At 37.7% G+C, this 20,269-nt stretch overlaps 1 protein-coding gene across 3 annotated transcripts; it reads right to left on the bottom strand.

Moving 5' to 3' along the window:
* Window positions 1–7: 7 nt before the first annotated feature.
* On the bottom strand, window positions 8–14,809 carry STKLD1 (serine/threonine kinase like domain containing 1). 3 transcript variants are annotated; one of them, XM_072431187.1, is made up of 19 exons: window positions 14,676–14,808; window positions 14,067–14,153; window positions 12,742–12,786; window positions 12,339–12,413; window positions 11,214–11,318; window positions 10,490–10,560; window positions 9,306–9,421; window positions 8,500–8,609; window positions 8,243–8,403; window positions 7,415–7,548; window positions 6,688–6,765; window positions 5,745–5,855; window positions 5,519–5,659; window positions 4,927–5,055; window positions 3,112–3,237; window positions 2,887–3,015; window positions 2,649–2,789; window positions 1,893–1,972; window positions 8–257 (listed from the first exon to the last, which is right to left on the bottom strand). In XM_072431187.1, the coding sequence occupies exons 1-19, from the start codon at window positions 14,688–14,690 to the stop codon at window positions 210–212; spliced, it is 1,902 nt and encodes a 633-aa protein (XP_072287288.1). In that variant the 5' UTR covers window positions 14,691–14,808; the 3' UTR covers window positions 8–209. The 3 variants fall into 3 exon arrangements, with proteins under 3 accessions (XP_072287288.1, XP_072287287.1, XP_072287289.1); XM_072431186.1 differs by having other exon boundaries at window positions 2,887–3,237; window positions 14,676–14,809; XM_072431188.1 differs by lacking the exon at window positions 2,887–3,015 and having other exon boundaries at window positions 14,676–14,809.
* Window positions 14,810–20,269: the final 5,460 nt, after the last annotated feature.

Genomic DNA, 20,269 nt, shown 5'->3' with positions numbered 1-20,269 from the left:
ACAGGTATTTAGCACGGCACATGTTTATTAAAACCAAATTTTTACTTCATTTATTAAAACAAAGGGAGCAAATCTTTTTATTTAGACCTGCCCAGTATAGTGATAACATAGCTAATTTCTATGCATTCAGATTGAAATTGTTGCCAGTGCCTTCCCCCCTGGAAAAGATAACTGTAAGTTGTCTTGTAAGGAGTAGAGATGGTATCTTGTTAGTTCTCAATCCTGGAAAGTGTGGACTTTACAACTTCTGCAATCTCCTAACGAAAAATGCAATATGATAAGATGGTTAATATATTGGAAAGTAGCACAGAAGCCTCAGTTATTACCTTTTGCATGCCCGCTCATATGTGCATACAAACATCCCCTGGGCAGTTTCCTCATTGCCACAAAAAAATAAATAAAAAAAAGGCATAGGTAATTGTACTGTATACAAACACATTTTCAGAAAGCACTGCTTCCTTCAAAAGGACATCCAGGAACAAAACACTAAAAAACAGCCTGTACCCAACACATCTCTGATGTATGTTAGTGTGCAGCAGAGCACATTTCATTACAAAATATAATAGATGCCTGTGGGAAGGCAAAGACAGAACAACACAAATTTTCACTTTTACATACGAAACAAAGGAGACCATTACTAGTTAATTGTATGGTTTCAGTACTTTTAAGTGTCTGACCTAAATCAAGAAGTAAACAAACCATAGGACTCCTGAAAAAACTTCATCCTATTCAGTAATGCAAAGTGTGAAACGCTGAAGTATCAGCGTGCCAGCCAGGAGGCTAACATTTTCAAGTGTTTGCTAAGGATTTTCTTTAAAACAAAACTAGGGCCAGCAGGCATAGTTGTGTTACAGAATAGAAACTGTATATTCTCTTCTTTTTAACCTCATCATTCTTGCTATATTTTTCCAGTAATTGTACACTGGCTGAATTGTGCTGACTGCTGGGATGGCTTAACACCCAAGGACACGACGTGAATCATTTTTGGATAACAAATAGACAAGACAGAGAAAGTGGCAGTTTCGTTTTCAGCTTTGAATTATGTATTGAATAATAATGTTCAGAAAATACAATTATACAAAAAATATCAAAACAATAAACAGTGATATATGTTTTGTGTTTTTTGGCACCATCTATCATAACAGACACATTCTCCTTGCCTACTTTAGGCGGGGAGTCAAAATGCAGAACTTCTATTACAATACCAGCTGCTCACACTGCCCAACAAGTGCAAATGGGGCTTCCTGGATATGATACCACTACTACATTTTCCTTCGATAAGCCTGACAAGGTCAACCCATTAGCCTAACAAAGTCAACCCATTCTAAAGGATTTTCTAACCCTACAGATTACCACTCCATTAACAACTCCTAAACTTTTGTAAGGCTCTATACGTTACTCCTGAAGAATCGGCGAAATGTGTCAGGAAAAGATATTGAAACCAGTTCATTCTTTGAACATACTGGATTTCATATGTAGGGTTCCTCTGGATAGCTACCGGGGCAACACTTTCCAAGACTTTATTATTATACTTGATTAAATATTTTTTGTATTATTGTATTTTCTGAACATTTAATACATAATTCAAACGAAACCCCAACTTTCTCTGTCTTGTCTATTTAAGTTATCTAATATACTTAGGGGGAAAGAGGTAGTTCCCTACTTTAAAAAAAAAAAAAAAAAATTAGTCATTTTTGCATAGCTATTAGGGATGACTGGCTGAAAACAGAAGACCCTGGAGAGCATGTCAACAGCATGAGCCACAAGGAGAAACACAGAGGAGGGCACTCTGTGCACAAAGCAAGGGAGCCATTGGGTCCTGCAATGATACAGTTACGCTTAACCAACTCTTCACTGCTATTTATTTCACACACAGGTAAAATCCTGCTTACCTCAACAGATTCATATCGATCTTTAATTTCTTTCAAAAGTTTTTCCATGTGTTGTGAGCATAACTCAGTATGTGTACTTCCTGCAAGAGACACAAGGGAGCAGACAATTGTATCATGTTCCAAAGGCTCATGCTACATGTCTATGGCATTAGTGAGACTGAACTGTCCACCACTGTACTACCATAGCTGCTAAATATCAAGCATTTGATAGAGTTTTTTTACATAGAATTATCAACCTATGTCCTATTTTTATTGTTTTTTTTTCCATTGAATACAACATTTATATTTTACTATGGATGCATTAGCCAATTGTGATTGGGGGGGGGGGGGGTCTCTCAACTATTCCACAACTGTGCAAACACAGAACAATTAAAAAGCTGTGTTATAATGTGAGATAAAATATAATGAGGGATAAAATTTCAGCCATGACTTAGATTTAGCAAAAGAAAGCCTACATTTGTTACCAAGAATCCTTTTGACAGCCTCACATTTATTAACAATGAAAAAAAGGGTCTTTAAAATAGTTGTGGGTAGGAGACTCCTCCATCTCTTTTGAAAATTTGCACAATGCAGCAAAACAACAGTATTACAACACTGTTACACAACAGTGACTGGACACTGTCAATTACTGACTTTTCTGCTAAACTACACAAAGTATATTTTGAATATTTTGAATTTTATATTGTAATTATAATGTCTGTGCTAAAGAAAAAAACTATTTTAGAAATAAAATTCTAATATAAAGATGATTCTTACCATAATTAGCTATCTCGTTAAGTAGTTGACAGATATGCTCTATAATTTCTGGGTCATCAGAGTAGAGTAAATAGAGCTCTCTAATCAGAGTGAGACCACTTTTACCTGACAGAGGTGCCAGCACACGATAAGCAGCCAATTCTTTAAGAACAAAAAAAAGTATGTTGTGGGATATAGTAAAGCCATTATGCAAAGGATATTGAGAATATGCAACACAGGCACATGGTATATAAAGCACCTGAATTTATTGTTAGACCCGTTAAAGCCAGACAAATGTTTTTAGCCAGAACAGGGTGCTCTATGTGTATATGTAGGCATTCCAGAAGCAATAGTGTTACAGGTTCAATCTGATCCTCTGTCACGTGACCTGCAAGAAGTAAATGGTTGGGCAAACACTTGTAGAATAAATACAGTAACACATTTCTGTCCAGCAGTGCCAAAAAATGTGTCTTATCCAGTTTACCTTTCAGGCATAAAATCCATAGGGCTGGGCTTGCTGATTCTACCAGCTGTCCATCGTTGGAATATTTCTGGATAATTTTTGCAATCAGTGGCACAGATCTTTTTAGACAATCCTCTGATGCCACTTCTGCTGGAGCAACAAAAATATATTTAGAAGGGTGAAAAGTTGAATTCTAGACAGATATACTTCAAACACAATTTAATGCAATTGTGATTTGTAAAAATAATAAGATGTATTTTTACATACAGTTAGCTTAAGTCTTTAAGCACTCTGATATGGTAAGGAGCATCACCAGACAAGAAATATTTGGTTTCGTTTTTTTTGCTTAGAAATCTTTGATTAGACAGCTCTCTATGCAACATGAGTGAGGGGGTATCATCTAATGTGCACAAATGTTCCAGTCATTGGTGGCTAAGAGGATTTCCCTCACTGTGGAAAGATTTCCTTTCACTTCCTGTTGTGTCTCCAGATGTAAGTGTAAATCTCCTGACAGCAAAAATATTCTTCACTTAACCAAAGTTTTGCCTTTAGCTACAATTCAAGAAATTATTATTACCATAATGTAGGCATTGTCATGAACAAGTTAACTTGCAACTTTAAAAAGGTTGTTGTAATATTCAATATACTGTACGTTTACTACTAGCTGATTACCCGGCGTATTTATTGCAATCCTATATTATACAGTAAAATGAATCAAATAAAGCTATAGTGATTTTCTTGTCTACGGTGTCGTTTCATTTTTTTGCCTTTGATTACACTCGTGCAATTGCCTTACGTTTTCTCGAAGGCATTATTACAGGCCAGAAATTTGTAAGAGAGTCAAAAAAAATATAAGCAAAAGGCACACTGTCGCTGAGCAATTTTCTATATATATATATATATATATATATATGTTTTTATAGCTCTGACATATACCATAGTGCAGTACAATGAAACACTAAGCTAGATAGGCCCATCAGTCTCTGTACAGAGGAGCTGACACTCTAATGTCCCCCCACAGTCACACATTATTATTATTATACATTTATTTACCTCTGACATATACCACAGCACTGTACAAAGCTCAGTGGTGTCATATGTCTAGCAAGTTTGGTTATATTACCTCTATACGTTTCCGACTGATTATGGAACATAGCAAGTTTAGTTTAAATGTCTTCAGGTGTTTCCTACTGATCATCAAATATAGCTCTGACATATACCATAGTGCTGTACAAAGATCAGCGCTGCACTCACATAAGTCTGAGTCATATGTATAGGTTTTCAAGTGGTGGTGGAACATAGCAAGTTTGGTTGAAATGTCCCCATGCATTTCCTAGTGATGACACACATACATACATATATACATCCAAATATAGTTCTGACATATAGCACAGCACTGTACAAAGATGACTGGTGCACGCACATGAGGCTCAGTCATATGTATAGCAAGTTTGGTTGAAATGTCTCCATGCATTTTCGAGTGATGGAGGATACATACATACATACATACATACATACATACATACAATTTTATATATATAGATATGTCAGCAGCTATATAATTTAAAGCAGGAATGAATTTAAAAAGACACAATGATTGCACCATGTAACATTTGCAAATATACTTTCAGCTGTATGGACTTGGCAGGTCTGCTTTTATTACAGTTATGAAGCATAATAATATGCAAGATTTTTATGCTCTTGTAGTAAAGTGCTCCTCCCTTATGAGTATAATTGGTCATTAACTGATATGCAAAAAAAGGAACCAAGTGTGATTTGTGCTGGGACCTGTATATTGAGTCCTATAAATAATTATGATAATAATTTTCTACTCACTAGTCATGGCCAGACTCCAGAGCAAGACGCAGCAGGATACACAAAGATCCCTATTTTCCATTGAGTGTTCTGTAATCTTCATCAAATCTGGATGGAATCCTGCTCTTACCAATATCTCTGTTGCTGTCTCTAATGAAACCATTGTGATATTATGTAAATAACATTTTACTATTATAGTTAAATAAAACAGATATTGGTTGTAATACAAAAATGTTATGTATAGAAGAAAGCTCGAATTAAACCTGTTTTCCCCTTGTATGAGCAAAAAAAATGGTTCACTTTAAAGAATGTTTTAATACAAAAAGCTGTTAAAATCACTAAACATGTAAGCAGGTAACACATTTTTTTCTTTCAATTCAATAAGAGAGCATGTATTTTACCATAAGGTATCGGAATAGTAGCTTTGTTATACAAATGTATCCAGACAGGTATATGCAGTAATTCCTAATAGCTCAAAAGATTTCACCACAAACCTTGGTTTAAGGTCTGAATTTATCTACAAGTTACATCTTTTTGCATGTTATCATGCTCTGTTTTCCCATCTCATAAAATTAGATTGATAGTGTTCAGCAGTTTAGGTTGTCTAGCTCACCACTGACTGTAAGCAATGTCATCACATTGAGAATCTCTGGCAGGAGGTACGGATCATGGGAGAAAATTCTTGCTGTCTCCACCAGCATACTGAGAAAACGGTCACTGATCAGATATTCCTCGATGTCTCTTTGTTCCAGCCCTGAAAACAGTCACCTTTTCTATCACCAATAAAAAATAATTTGCACAAATATCAACAGTTTCTATTTACATGCTCGATCAATTACCTTGTGATAGGAGACAAAATAGGATTCTACTGCCTTCTAACTGTACATCATAGGAATCTCGATGTATTGTTATCGCTTGGGAGACTAGCTGAACAATTTCTCCCTGAAGTCCTAAAAGATAACAAGCGTTTTTAGATCCTACACGGTCACACAACACAGGACAATAAACATTGTGTATTTAAAACACATTAGCTTTGAAACCACATTCGAAGTGTCTTCGCTGTCTGTCTGCTGCAGCCATAAGGATGTAGAATTCTATCCAAAACAGGTGCTCTACTGCTTCTTCTTAATTTGAGGATTTATGCCTGACATTCTAGATTAGTTTGTAAATGTTTATGTAAATATATAATCCCTTTGCTCTAAGGCCTTTTCATGATTTTTTGGAACTCTCTTATTTTATGTGAAAGGAGATAAATGCCCAATGTTACTTTAATTATGCCTTTCTGAATCTTTTGTACTGCTTCAATGGACCTATGGACAAAAGACTTATGTCTGCATCTGATAATGGTGTCTTTTTCACATTGGAAAAGTGTAAAAATTAAGTCAATAATCTCCAATTTAACTGACTTCACAAAATCAACACTAATAAAATAGTTCCATTATGTGGTAGTATGTGGTAAAATGATCGACTTAAATTTAGATAGACAGTTGACATTTAAATCAAACAAATCAATCAAATTGAATATCGATCCAACGGAGGTTGATTTTGTATAGCAAGTATAATAATTGTTATACTGGTGCCTTTTTCTTAACATGAATATTAGAGTATGACTAAACAGAAAGATGACATAAATGTGGTCTTGTCTTCTATACTACTGTAGTGATTTTTTACCAATGAGGCTGTGCATGTTAGTAGATAGTCCTTCATATAGTATAACTTTTATTATTTTGTTTGTATTTAGATCTGGACTCCCCGCCCTCTATCCCACCTGAGGTCACTTACCATTTTTGCTATATGTGGCCAACAACCTTAGTACTGACAACTGTGCCTCTTCAAACTCCACATAATTTTGCATGAACCCTGGAAGAAATATCAAAATTACTCTCAGTAAGCCAGTGTGTAAATAATTTGGCTGTACAGTCAACTGTTTAAACCAAAATATGTGTTTGATACCTGTGCAGTAGATAATAGAAGGAATGTGTATTGTAGCACACTAGCAAAAATCATAGTATTCAGTGCGGTTGATGCTCACATGCTTGTCATATTTATATTCTCATATTACATTTACAGATTTGTAATTCTCCTTTTAGTGGTTATTTGTATTTCACTGTAGTATTTTCTTAACAAACACCCAGAGTTTTTCATCAGTCGCACCTGACTAGTACAAAAGCATTGATGGATGATCAGCAAGGCACAGCCACTAGTTAGCAATACTAAGCAGAAAACAGATCATACATATGTAATGAGCACATATGGTTGTACTCAGGTAAAAATGTTGTTACCAAGTATGCAAGGAAGTGATACTTGGGTTGATAAAAGGACTACTTCTAGACTAACATCCCCTGGTGTAGGTAAAAATGTCATCTGTTTCCCTGCATCAGAGCAACATTCATCATTATAGACAGCAGTGCAGGTAACATGTTTATTTGGATTTTTATGGCTTGTTTTAAAAAATACTGTCTCAACTCCTAATTTTCATGGTTATACAAAACACAGATGCCTCCCTTACACAGGATGTTTCCCAGGCTGTTGTTCTTTTTGAGCTTATCCAGAACAAAAGGGGATAACTTCTTCTTTACCACAGACAGAGGAGAGCCAGCCAATGCCAAGCATTTCTTAATGAAGGGTTCATTTACCAAATCCCTGTAGATGAGAGTTGTTAGCTTGTAAATATAATACTGGGCTGTTTTACACACAAAATATTATACATACCTCTTTCTAGCCTTAAAACAAAACAAATTTTTCCCATAAGAAATAAAAGGAAAATTATTAATCCGTTCCCATGAAAAAAAAATCCTATTGTATTGGCTAATATACATTGATGGGGCTGTATAAAATAGTTTAAACACTGCTTAATACTAAAATACATAAATACAAAAGCAATTGGATGAAATAAATGAAAATTTAACCTAAGAATAGTCGAGTGCCTACCAGGATGGTGCTGAGAAAGGAGGAGATGTTATGTAATTCACAGAGGTATAGTGCGGGTTGTTTACTGAATGGTAGTAACTGGCGTACTGACACTAATGGGCAGTCATGGCTTTGTCTTGAGAGAGGTAAATAAGGGTAGCGCGCTGTGTTTTGACTCATTTTAACCCATACTAGTTCTAGCACAAAGGTTGTATAGCAAGCAAATTTTTTGGTCCAAACAGGACTTATACCTAGTTGGACTTATTCCAAAGCAGCACTTTTACCGAGGTACCATTGTATATATATATATATATATATATATATATATATATATATATATATATATATTTATTTATTTATATACTGAACTGCAGGCTGAACTGTTGTGCAGCCTACAAAGTCTAAAAGTCTATGTCCCCATACTTACTTTGTTGATGACCTTTCTTCAGGACTAATTTTTAGCATTTTTTCCAACAGACAGCAAAGATCCTCTGAACTCCTAGAAAGTCCCCGAAGTGTCTCAAAAACTGTGCCCAGGCATGATGAGTTCACTTTGACCATATGAAGCAGATCAGTAATATCTGGATCCTGTGCCACAGTAAAAAATAGTCAGCATTTCATTGCTGTTGGAAACATAGACTTTTGGTCTGAATTATAAGAAAACAATATTTGTATAGAACTTACAGATTTTACAGTTGTCAGCAAATCCAACAAAATGCATCCCAGCGACCAAACGTCGGACTTCTCACTGTATATAAATTGAACAGATTCTGGGGCCATGTAAGCTTTCTGTTCTGTAATTAAAAGTGGCAGAAATAACTAAAATGTAGATTAAAAAATGCAGCTGTATCATAATTCCAGAGACATTTTCCTACATGGAGTTGACTTCCTGTACAATAATCTTTTTGAAGGACATGACAGACAGGCAGTGGTAAACCTAGATTGAATGAAACAACAGGCTACAGTTACATGTATACTAGAAACGTACATAGAAAATGAAAGACAATATTTACAGGCAGCATTTTTGTCCAATTGAAAATCAGCATATAGGTTTTAAAAAAGGAACTGTTGGATTGTAAAAATCCAATTTATTATTAACCTAACATACTTTCTTTGCAATGAAGGAACTTACAGACTGGAGTATTCTGATAAGCCATGTGTTTCAGTCCTTTCCCTTCACTATGTCATCTATTTAACAGTACAGGATTTCATTGAACAAATCAATACATACTTGCTTTTGATAATGATAGCTAGGGGTCACTTGTGGTTTCAGAGCTACCTAAATATTTATTATATACTGTAGTTTTCACAGACATAAAACAGAGTTTGATAACTAATAATGAAGCTTTATTCCTTGCCTACAAATACATGTTACAAATGAAAAAGGTGGAGTTTTTTAGAAATAATTTTTAGAATCATATATTTCTTACTCTCTAGAGGAATGGCCTTTAAAAAAATTCCAGATGCTTAAGAAAAATATATGTTTTTACCATGATTCACTCTTATCTTCACCTTCGTTTCATCTGTCACGAGTGTCCGTGGAAGATAATCGCCTATTACAAACGTGTCCTTGTTTTTTACATAGATGTTGCTAGGTTTGAGGTTTCTGGCGTTAAAGAGAGCAAAATATTTAAGTAGAATTCCAACCCAAACACAGTTAAGTTTTTATTCCTGTTTTGTAACCATTAGGGCAATTCTTTCCTCACCTAATGTGTGGTCACTGAGCCAAGAATTGATAAAAACTTGTAAAATGTTGGCCCAGACAGTATTAAAACATTTTAAAGAAGCATGAGAAAGGGTAAATATGTTTTGTCAGGTTGTTATTTCTGTATTTGTGCCTGTTTGGTGCTATAATGAAATGGTGCTAGAAGGCAAATGAGTCACTGCTGAAGGGAAGAGAGTGCAGGGGTCTTATTAGGTGCTTTTTTTGTGAGATACATCATTCACTATAATGGACATAGTCTTTAATAATGTTTTTCTTGGATTAATTAGGTGCTTCGTCATTCTTATAGTCCATGTATGATGTCTCTCTGTAACTCAAACAACTCAGGGCTCTTATTCACCTTCTTCTACTTCTACCCCACCAGCTACAATTTTACATTGGAAAGTGAATGGAAGAATGGAAAACTTGTGACAGTATGGAAACCAATCAGACTCTTCTTAGAAGGGGAGAGGCTTTTAGAAATGATTTTTTTCCTAAAGTATTCAGATTTTCCAGCAAGTTTAAAGGCACATTGAAAGTAAAAAGAGAACTAGATAAAAGATTACTTAATTTTCTGAGCTTTTACCTGCAATGGTTTTAAGTTCACAGAGGCTCTTTAAAGTTAATGAGGCTGATTCATCAAGCAAAATCGGAAGCTCGCTTGCGCATTCGTATTCGCGATCCGAAATCGTATGCCGTCGCGCAATTCAGCAAAGGCAAGCATCCGGCTTGGCAGTGAGATGCGACTGAACGAGCGCATATGACTCCAGCCCGCGGTAAACCGGCTCGATATAACAGCGCGAAAGTATGCGCGACCAGCGAGCGCGGATTTCATTGATAAATTAGGCCCAATATATGCCCTATTAATTAAACATGTAAACGCATTTATATAATGTTTTATACATGTTCACTTTAAGTGTTTTCAAACTCGAGAGAATTATACACCAGCAAGGAAGTAAGCCTAACAGGTACCTGTGGGCTAAATCCTTTTTGTGAATGTAGAGAAGAGCATCAAGGACCTGAGCAAGAAAAAGTTGAAGAATCTGTTAAAGGAGAAAAGAGAGACAGGTCTAAAAATACAGCATCCAAAGGTTGATTTATTGTTTAACACAATACTGAATGCATATATGGTGTGCAGATGTAAACAGAAAATCTGTAAATTAGATGACAGTTGTAAAATTTAAGAGCAACATTAAAACCAGAAGGCCATACAGTTTTAAAACTGATGTTTTGTATCTCTTTTTTTTCATATGTTGTTTAACCACCTAGCCGGTATGCCCGTACGAAGGTCGGGCAAAAAAAAATGGCTAGGATGGTTAACCCCGTAATTTTGTCAAAAAAAAATTTCATGAAAAACAGTGGATCACTTTTGGTACAGAAATCTAGACCTCAGTGTAACGCTCAGGTGGTTAAACAAAGACTGTTCCATAAATAAATGGATTCCCAGAAAACTATGGAGTTACAAAATAAAGGGCATTTTGTTTGTTGTCCTCTTTCAGGAACTCTGTCTGTCATTAAAAACTCTAACTGAACATTACAGGGGGAAGAGGTGTCACTGCAATGACTTATTCACTTGTTTTTGTAAATTTGAGTTTGAGCTACTGATCTGACAACTGAAAATATGTACTGGTTATACTCCTATTAACACCACAGTGATTACATGAATTAATATCTCATAGTACACATAACAACTTACTTTATCTTCAATCTTTTTTCTCTCTCGCCTGTTCAGTTGCACAATATCTGCTAGATTATCCTGACCGCAGTAATCCATCACCATGCAAAAAAACAGTGTGGAGATCTAAAGCGAACATATTAGATGCATTTAACAATTCAAATTAACAAAAAAAAATCTTACAACCATTTTGCAGATTTCAAACACATGTGATAATTATTGTTTTTGGAATAACAGACAATAATTAGTCATTTTATTCTTGATGTCGCGTCTGCCACAAAAATAGTCCTGCATTTATTTAGTTGTATTTGGTCAATCTGTGTGTTAGTTATCAAGTGGTAGGTCCGAAACGTGTAACTTTTGTTTGACAAAAAGAAAAAAAAATCATTTGCAGGGTGGTCCAAACAGTCTGCTTTTCAAACCAAGCATTGTTGAGACTACATGTCCTTCCTAGTAATTACTAAGTGAAGTTTACTGTAATGGTGTTGGAAAGTTCCATTTACAAGGGTCCTTCAATCTACTTTAGTTAACAAGTAGATTTTGAAGTGCATATGACATCCGGACAAATAAGTTCAATGTATTTCTTCTTTAATCACTAGATTCCCTCAGCATTCTATATTAAATGCCATCATCATTCAACTCACTATCTCTTAGGCCAGACCATTCTGGATCAATCTTACCCTGTGAATAGACAGAATAAAATAATTATGAGTTCACCTCTATGCTTTCTTTGTCTTTCAATAAATTTATTGTCTAACCGGTTCCTTGAGCATACTAGTACTACTGTTTTTAAAAAATTAAAGTAATTTTAGTGTAATAATGATGACAGAGTTCCATCCATGTGTATATTTTTATCTGCATGGAGTTCAGCTTTAATAATAAATAAAATCATTTATCCACTCACAGAAGATTTTTTAGGACAGCAGTAAGTGGATTGATACAATACACTTATTAAATTATTATACTTCAATAATAATAACAAAGATCTTGTTGGTGGGTGCACCTATACATGACCACTATGGATCATTGTCACCTATTTTGCTCAGTGGAACCTAAAAACTTGGATACTGGACCAGAGAGTGAGACCTTAACCAGAAAAGCCAAAAGACATTATTTTAATGGTCTTTAGTGTGATGAATACCTTACCTTATTATCCCATGCCATAAAAAACTCTTTGTGTGGGCAGATATTAGGGTGTTGAAGATCAAGGAGTGACAGAGCCTGCACAGCATTAAAAGAGAAAATGTGAACCACAAATGCACTAATACATACAGATACACACCTGCATCCAATAGGCCACATGCCCAGTTTAGGTTAGGAGGGTTATAATTTTCCCAAATGGATCTGTGTGCTCTACAGTGAAAATGAACCATGTCAAGAAAAATAAAAATAAAAAAAAACATAATGGTAATCATAGACATATAGACTGTCAAGATTACAGCACGTTAACCTAACCCAAATAAGTTAAAAAATTTACCGACTAGTAAAACTTTTTTACATTAAATAAAAATGTCAGTAGCAGTTGCTACTGTCCAAACTGACACATTACCTCTTTGAGAGCAAGATTGCCTTCCTGTTCATCTATACACTCCACCTGTGAATGTCAAAAAAGAAAACTGGTTGTTAATATATCTGTTATTTTGCAAATCACCTATGTAAAAAAAAAGTTTTGATGGATTCAACTATGCATTTAGAAACATAATATATATTAGTACCAGGCTTTTCCTGAGCACACGGCTTGAGCTTCACTGCCCTGAAACCGGATAGCTATAAAGTTTAATGAGTATAATTATTGGCAATACCCCACAAGAACTCATCAATATTAGCCACAAGAATTACCAAAACTATGTAATTTGAGCATAAACCTAAACAATCTATTCTATTTCTAGAAAACCATTAATGTTCTTGCACTATGTATATGTATGGTCTGCTTAAGCCAGTTTATAGATGGAAAACAACCACCACTGGCCTGCAAATGTCAGACAGGGAAACAAATGTACATTAGTCATGCCTATTGCTACAAAAATAGACAGATCTTTAAGGAAGGCTTAAGCTGCGTACACACTTCCAATTTTGATCGGCTGTCGTCCATCGTCCGTGGATCCGGCAGGTCGGTCGTCCGGACGATGGACGACACCGACCGTACACACGGCAGATTTTCGCCCGATAATTGGCCGATGCCGATTATCGGGCGATAAAAATCTGACGTGTGTACGTAGCTTTAGTCAACCACTTATTTTACTATTGCATTGCTACTATTTCCTAATGGGATAGGTTGCTGTTGGGGTGTCAGCAAAGTGGGTGTAGAATTCATAACTATGTTGACATTGTCACAACAGGCAAGCATGTTCAATTCATCATTCAATTCTGAATGATCATGCAGCACCTGAAATGATTATGTCAGGCTGGGAAAGTACTGGAAACACTAAAGAAGGAGCATTCAAAGTTTCCTGAACATATACTTAGTTTTCAGGGTATGAAGGAAGTCTGCAAACCTAGAGAACTCACAGCAATTTCAGATCCCAAATCTGTTCCTAAAGTAAGTTATTCCAGCATCTTGCTCTCTGCAATTAGTGAAGACACCCATCACAGCTTTGCACCAACAATGAGTTCTGGGAGATGGCAAATTTAAGGCTATTTTACAAATCTCACTACAATATTTGTATTAGACAACCCCAGCATCTCAGCCTTACTGGGGTGCTCTTTAGGCTGACTGAATTATGGGGTTTTTTTCTTAGTGCTAGCTTTTTACTCCTGGCAGTAGTTCATTGGGTTTAGACCTGACATAAGTTCACTTTTACAGAAAAGCATTTACTGTTTTCTAGAAGAACCCAGTGAAGATTTCAAATTTTTTTCTACAGATAGTTTTCAGACCTTTTTGACAGTAAATTTTTTTTGTGACACTGCTTCCTCCACAAAAAACGTCACCCCAAATGCTCCAGGTGGCCATTGTTCCAGCACCTGTTGATACATAAAAAGACACGTGTTTCATGCATATGAAAAACAGGGATATATTCACAAGTTGTGTTGCCCATTGTGCATGGATGCCCTCACTGGCACCTCACTTTTACCACACCCTTTAAAAAATACAGTAATTTTAGCCAGTTTGTCCCTAGCCTCTTAATATTTAACATGACCAAATATTAAATGCAGACATGAAATTTTATCCCCCATATAGATGCTGGATCACCACCCCCCTTTCTATAACAAGTGCTGGCAGTGGCATGGTGATGTCTCCTTCCCCCATATAACACCTTGGCAGGTGCATAAATGTACCACACAGCGGGTGCACTGGGTGCCATCCCCACCTACCTTGCACACAGTGCCATATAATAACTGTTTTATGTACCCATTGCTACAAACTAGGAAAAACAATCAAAACCTGCACCATGTAAATTCTGACCAGAAGCCTGACAATGGTAAAGACTGACTATTGTTTGCAGTCAGCTGCAGTCAAGCCAAGGATGTATCATACACCATTACCTTGTATTTGTCCATTGCCAGTCACTGATCAGAACTGTTTCTCTTCGATGGAAGCTTCTATCGTCACTGTGGAAACAGCTGTCATGGCTTTGGCCAGAGTGACACGCCCCTCGCTCCTATTAACCATTGCCTTGTCCTGTGAGATATTTCTACCTTGGAATCTGACCTACCACGTGATTGGGCGTGTGCAATGACAACAAAATCAGCTGCGTGTTGCTCCTACCGTTCTCTATCAGGTCGTGCTACCAGGAGAAGGAGATTGTCATAAAAATTTGAAATTTTCAGGGTACACGGGACCCTAAGAGCTGTTACAAAAGAAAAATCCAGCCCTCTGAATGTAACAAGTTGCCAAAAACAGGGTCACAAATATAAAATGCTAAAATAATCAGGGATCTTTTCTCATTAAGGGGGCTATTTCGAGATCTTGATTCCCAAATTGAGTTTGCATGTTAGGCCACTTTCATGGCAATTAGCTTTATGGTACTATCAATTCGCTCTCTGCTGTTGTGCTCCAAATATAAATTTGCCTGCTCACAAAACTTTAAGGCTGCGTTCAGACTGGCGCAGTGTGGTCAACCCTTCGTCATGCCATAGAACCCAGCCTCGGAACACTCAGTACCGCTCACTGCCACCTGGAGTCAAATCTGCAGACCCTGCCATGTTAAGGACTGAGCGGCTGGCGGAGTGCCTATTATACATAGCCAAAAAATTACATTCTCTGAATTCCTTTTTCTCTGGAACAGAGGAATGTTAGCTACTAGAAATGTGGGAACCAGTGGGAAAGCCTTGTGTACCCCCCCCCCCTTTCATTAAAATGTAATTACAATCATATCATGCTACCCTTTCACACATAGCTATGTCTGTTCTATGAACTTCAATCTCTCTGTAGGAAAAAGGAAATGTAACTGCAAGTGTAGGACTCTTGTGGATTTCATCACTACGGCGCCATCACAAGATACAAAAACAATACCTGTCATACTCTGCTACCCTGTCACATCATCATGTCATAGCTGGCCACTTACCTTCTGTAAGAAATAGGAAATGTAGGTGCAAGTGGGAGACTCTTGTGGCTAACTCTCCCTAAAATTTCAATACTACGGCACCATCACAAGATGAGAAACAATCTAACTGTAGGGCAACCGTGGTACTCTGTCACACATAGCTGGCCACTTACCTTCTGTGAACCCCAAACCTCTTTAGCAGAAAAAGGGAAATGTAAAATAAGTGGGGGACTCTTGGGACTACCCGGCAACCCCCCCCCCCCCCACACACACACACACACACATACACACTAATATTTCATCACCTCTACCATACTATGGTTCCGTCATAAATGTTCCTTTATGTTCTAAAATTCCCCTGTAAGGGGAGCTGTAGGTATTTTAAAATGTAGGATAAGTGGGGGACTCCTGTGGCTGACTCCGCTACAATTTTATTGCTGCAGCGCTTTCATAAGATAAGAAAAACTATACCTGTCATACTGTGCTACCCTGTTACACATATTTGGCCACATAGCTTCTGTGAACACTAATGTCTCAGGAATAGGGAGATTTAGGGACCTGAAGATGTAGCAGTAAGAACATGTACCTTCTTAGCTATCTGTCACATGAATTGTATTTCTCAGGAAGTATTCATTGCAGACTTATTGGGGTACAAGGAAGGTTAGCAGCCCCCTATATCTGGCAGAACGCACTGTTTGATGTATGGCCAGCATTGTATGATAGCTTTAGTTTTGTATCTTTTATGCTGCTAGGAGGGGTAATTTTATGTAGGGGGGTCCCGACAATGTAATGTGACTATCAGATCCCTACATTTTGCTTATTGAGCCCCATGATATTGTTGATATCGTGAGATATAGACACAGAAAGCAGTAAAAGTGGCAGAGGGGCATCTCCATTTGGTAGCACCATCTAATAGAGAAAGATGGAGATGAGCATGCAGACACAGATGATTGTGACATCATTGTGACATCATCATACACCCAGACCACAGTTTGGGGACTGCTGAACTAGGGGAAAGATGTGGAGATCTCAAACCTCATCTCTAGACAAAAGCAGAGTGAAAGGCAGGCTGGTGACAGAGGGGCGACCCCACTTGATTCCTTGTAAAAGGGTCACCTACTTCGCTGATCTTCTTTACTTAAGGTAAATTAATATTATTATTATTATTATTATTATTATTATTAATATTAATAATAAACTGTATTTAGTAGTAATTTTGAGCTTAGTAATAGTAATAGTAATTTTTGAGCTTAGTAATTGCCCACAGTAAATGTGACCACCTTAGTCTGTTATGTGTTTATTTACCTCTTTATATGTGTATGTGTGTCTTTATGAGTGTGGATTTTTGTGTGTGTTGGTTTGCACTGATATGAACTGAGATATGTGTGTATGAAATAATGGAAATCAATTTTTAAATGATCATTCATGATTCACACATTTTTCTAAATTAATGTAAATGTATTGAATATCTTCATCCAACCCATGTGTTTGCATTTCAATATACATGTGTACATAGCCGGGGATTCCAGGGGATATCTCTGCACATACACAAATATATGTTATTATGGTAATATACTGTGACCCGAAGAGAACCTGTTTCACCTCAATCATTCAGTCACTGGATGTAATGGATGGCTGGAAAATTTCTCTTTACCTGTCCCAGTGACAACCATTAAATTTAGGACCTCCCATCTTATTTGGTCACAATAACAAAGGTTGCCAGGACAAATAAAAAGCGTGATTTACAATTTGTGGAGTCCAAAGCTATGAATACCAATGTCAAAAAGTAACTGTATATGAAATAACAAAACAGAGTACCATAATAACATATCAAAGTTTGTTACCTTTTAAACCCATATAATTATATATTCAGATAATAGGAATAAATATATGCATTGAAATATACATATTGTGCATAAAAAGTGTGAACATATGATTTAGAAGAGAATTGTAGCTATGAGATGTGAAAATAGGTTTTAGGAAAACGAGCTTGACTACATACCGGTTGGGTCACCGCGTAAGTCTTGTAAAAACATGGTTGGAGAAAGATAGGCTTGTATTAAATTCCACAGAAACCTATAAATATTAATAGGGGGGATCCATACGGTGACATTGTTGTTGCATTCCACTACTTCCAAACCAAAGAATGCCTGATGCAGGCTGCCCAGGAAAAAGCCCCGCTAAGCTTCCAGGGACATGACTACCGGTACCAATTGTTTGCTAACTTGGCTCTCTCTACTATTTGGAGGCGTCGGGCATTTAAGCCATGGTTGCAGGAACTGCAATGCTGACGGATCAGCTATAGGTGGGGGTTCCCTTTCAAATTAACCTTTGTGTACATGGACATCGCCTATTAAGTAGCTACACCCGAGAAAGCTGACAACTGTTTTGACCTGGCCGAAGCCCCCGAACTCGCCAACAAGGGCCCGACAGGTACCAAATTGAGAAATTGAGCCCCCAAGCAGCGTACTCTAGTCCATGCCCCCCAGAAAAAGATCCAAAAACAGTGTCCCCATTCCAGCAGGGAGGCAATACCTTAAAACTGCCTGGTACCATAACCTACTTTCCTGATGTCAGCCGCTTCATGCTGTTTTCTGCTGGAAACTGTATAATCCCTAGGACATTCAAGTTGGATTAAAACCCCTGGCGAGCGGTCTACTCTTACCTCTTTTAAGCCATTGTTTTTGATAGATTTGGCTGTTTTCAGTGGCTGAAATCCGTTATTAATGTTGATCTTGAAATTCCCTTATGGTCACTAATTCGCTAGTGATTACCTACTCACGTGTTCTGTTGTTTGATTGTGTGGTGTGCTCGGTGCTCTGAGAGGAAGTCCACATTTACATTTAGTTTGACTCCTCTCGGGTGGCAGTCACTGTGCACTCTGTTGTCACCCCTAGGTAGATTCCTTTAGGGCAGGATATTTCTTGCATCGTATCGATGGATTTAGCTTATACTCTTGACCTCATTGGAGGTTCAAGTGCCTTTTTTCTGTTATGTCCTTGTGTCTTTTTGTGCTCCCCATCCCCCTGCCCCTTTGCCCTTGTCCCATCCCTCTGAGGCCGGGATCCAACACAAGGTACAATCCTGATCTCCCAAATATGCTGTTTTTAATATGTGTCCACTATGTCGCTGTTATTACTTAGTTTGAATGTGCAGGGGCTGAACTCCCCAGCCAAAAGAACTTAGGCATTCATGAGTGTTTATTCGCAGAAGACAGATATCATATGTCTTCAGGAGACACACTTTTTGGCCTCTTCACATTCAAAATACTCTAGCAACCACGACCCACATTGTCCAAACAGAAAGGGGTCCCGATTGGATAAGGAAGTCGTTACCTTTTACTTGTGATCTTGAACTCAAAGACCCAGAGGGTCGGTTCATTATGCTGGTTGGACAATTATGCGATATACAGATAACAATTGTTTCATAATTTGCCCCTAACGCTAATCAGATCCCATTTTTAGGAAATTACTGTCAGAAGTACAAAAACACCAAAAGGGCACCTTGTTATTGTGCGGTGACTCTAACTTAGTGATCCACCCCACCTTGGACAGGAGACTGGCCCGGTCTCTGCCAAACCCTTTAACATCTGAGTTGGCCCCAAGCCCTTTTTCCAGAGTGTTGCAGAACCAAAACCTCGTGGATTGTTGGCGGGAACTATATCCTTTACAACAAGATTATACCCATTTTTCCTACCCACATAACATCTGGACCAGGATACACCACATTATTATCACGTCTCTCCTGCTTCCGCAGGTTGTGGACTGTAGAATAGTTCTGATCTCATGGTCTGATCATGACTTAGTGGTCTTATCCCTGTCCTCTCTGTATGATAAGCCAAGAGGAAATAGGAAGATGTTGAACGACTCATTGCTAGGTGACCCAAAGGTGGCTAGCCTTTTGCAACAACATTTACGGGACTATTTCTTCTGCAATAACACCCCTGAGATTGGGACTGCAACGCTCTGGAATGCCCACAAGGTCATTAGGGGTAAATTATCCAAAAAGCCTCACGGAAAAAAAAAGGATGGCTAAGATCGCTGAGCTGGAGGCGAAGTACAGTGCTCTGTTAACCCAGATAAAAAACTCCCCCTCTGTAGCCTTAAAGCAACAGTTGGAGGTGGCCCGTACAGAGCTGGAGTTGTGCCTTAATATCAGGCTGAGAAACAGCTTCAGTGGGTTGGCAATACATTTTGATCCAGAGGTAACAGAGCAGACACCCTGCTGGCTAACAGGGTATGCATGCAGGCTAAATTGCATAAACCCCATAGGCTTAACATCCCAGGCTATGGTCCAACTAGTCACCCCTCAAAGATTCTAGATGAATTCCAGAAGTGTCTCCTCTCTGTACATGGCCCAAGCAGTGGGCACTACAGACAGACTAAAGCTAATCTGAGTGACCTTCCCCCTCCCTCCTGTGCCCGAAATGCTATAAACAACCCTGGAGGCAGATATCTCTGAGGAAGAAGTATACCGAGCCATACGTAATTTGAAACCAAACAAACAACAGGGGCCAGATGGCTTTTCGGCTCTATATTATAAACAATTCCAGCATCAGCTAGCACCTCATTTGACCAGCCTGTTTAAATGGCT

The sequence above is a fragment of the Pyxicephalus adspersus genome, chromosome Z, assembly GCF_032062135.1.
Source record: "Pyxicephalus adspersus chromosome Z, UCB_Pads_2.0, whole genome shotgun sequence".
In the NCBI taxonomy this organism is placed as follows: domain Eukaryota; kingdom Metazoa; phylum Chordata; class Amphibia; order Anura; family Pyxicephalidae; genus Pyxicephalus; species Pyxicephalus adspersus.
This window is presented reverse-complemented; position numbering and strand designations above follow the sequence as displayed.

Coding starts and splice junctions, on each gene's coding strand:
- STKLD1 (XM_072431186.1), bottom strand. Junction 5,856..6,687: donor GGCCACATATAGCAAAAATG/GTAAGTGACCTC, acceptor GTTATCTTTTAG/GACTTCAGGGAGAAATTGTT. Junction 5,056..5,518: donor GACATTGCTTACAGTCAGTG/GTGAGCTAGACA, acceptor TGGTTTCATTAG/AGACAGCAACAGAGATATTG.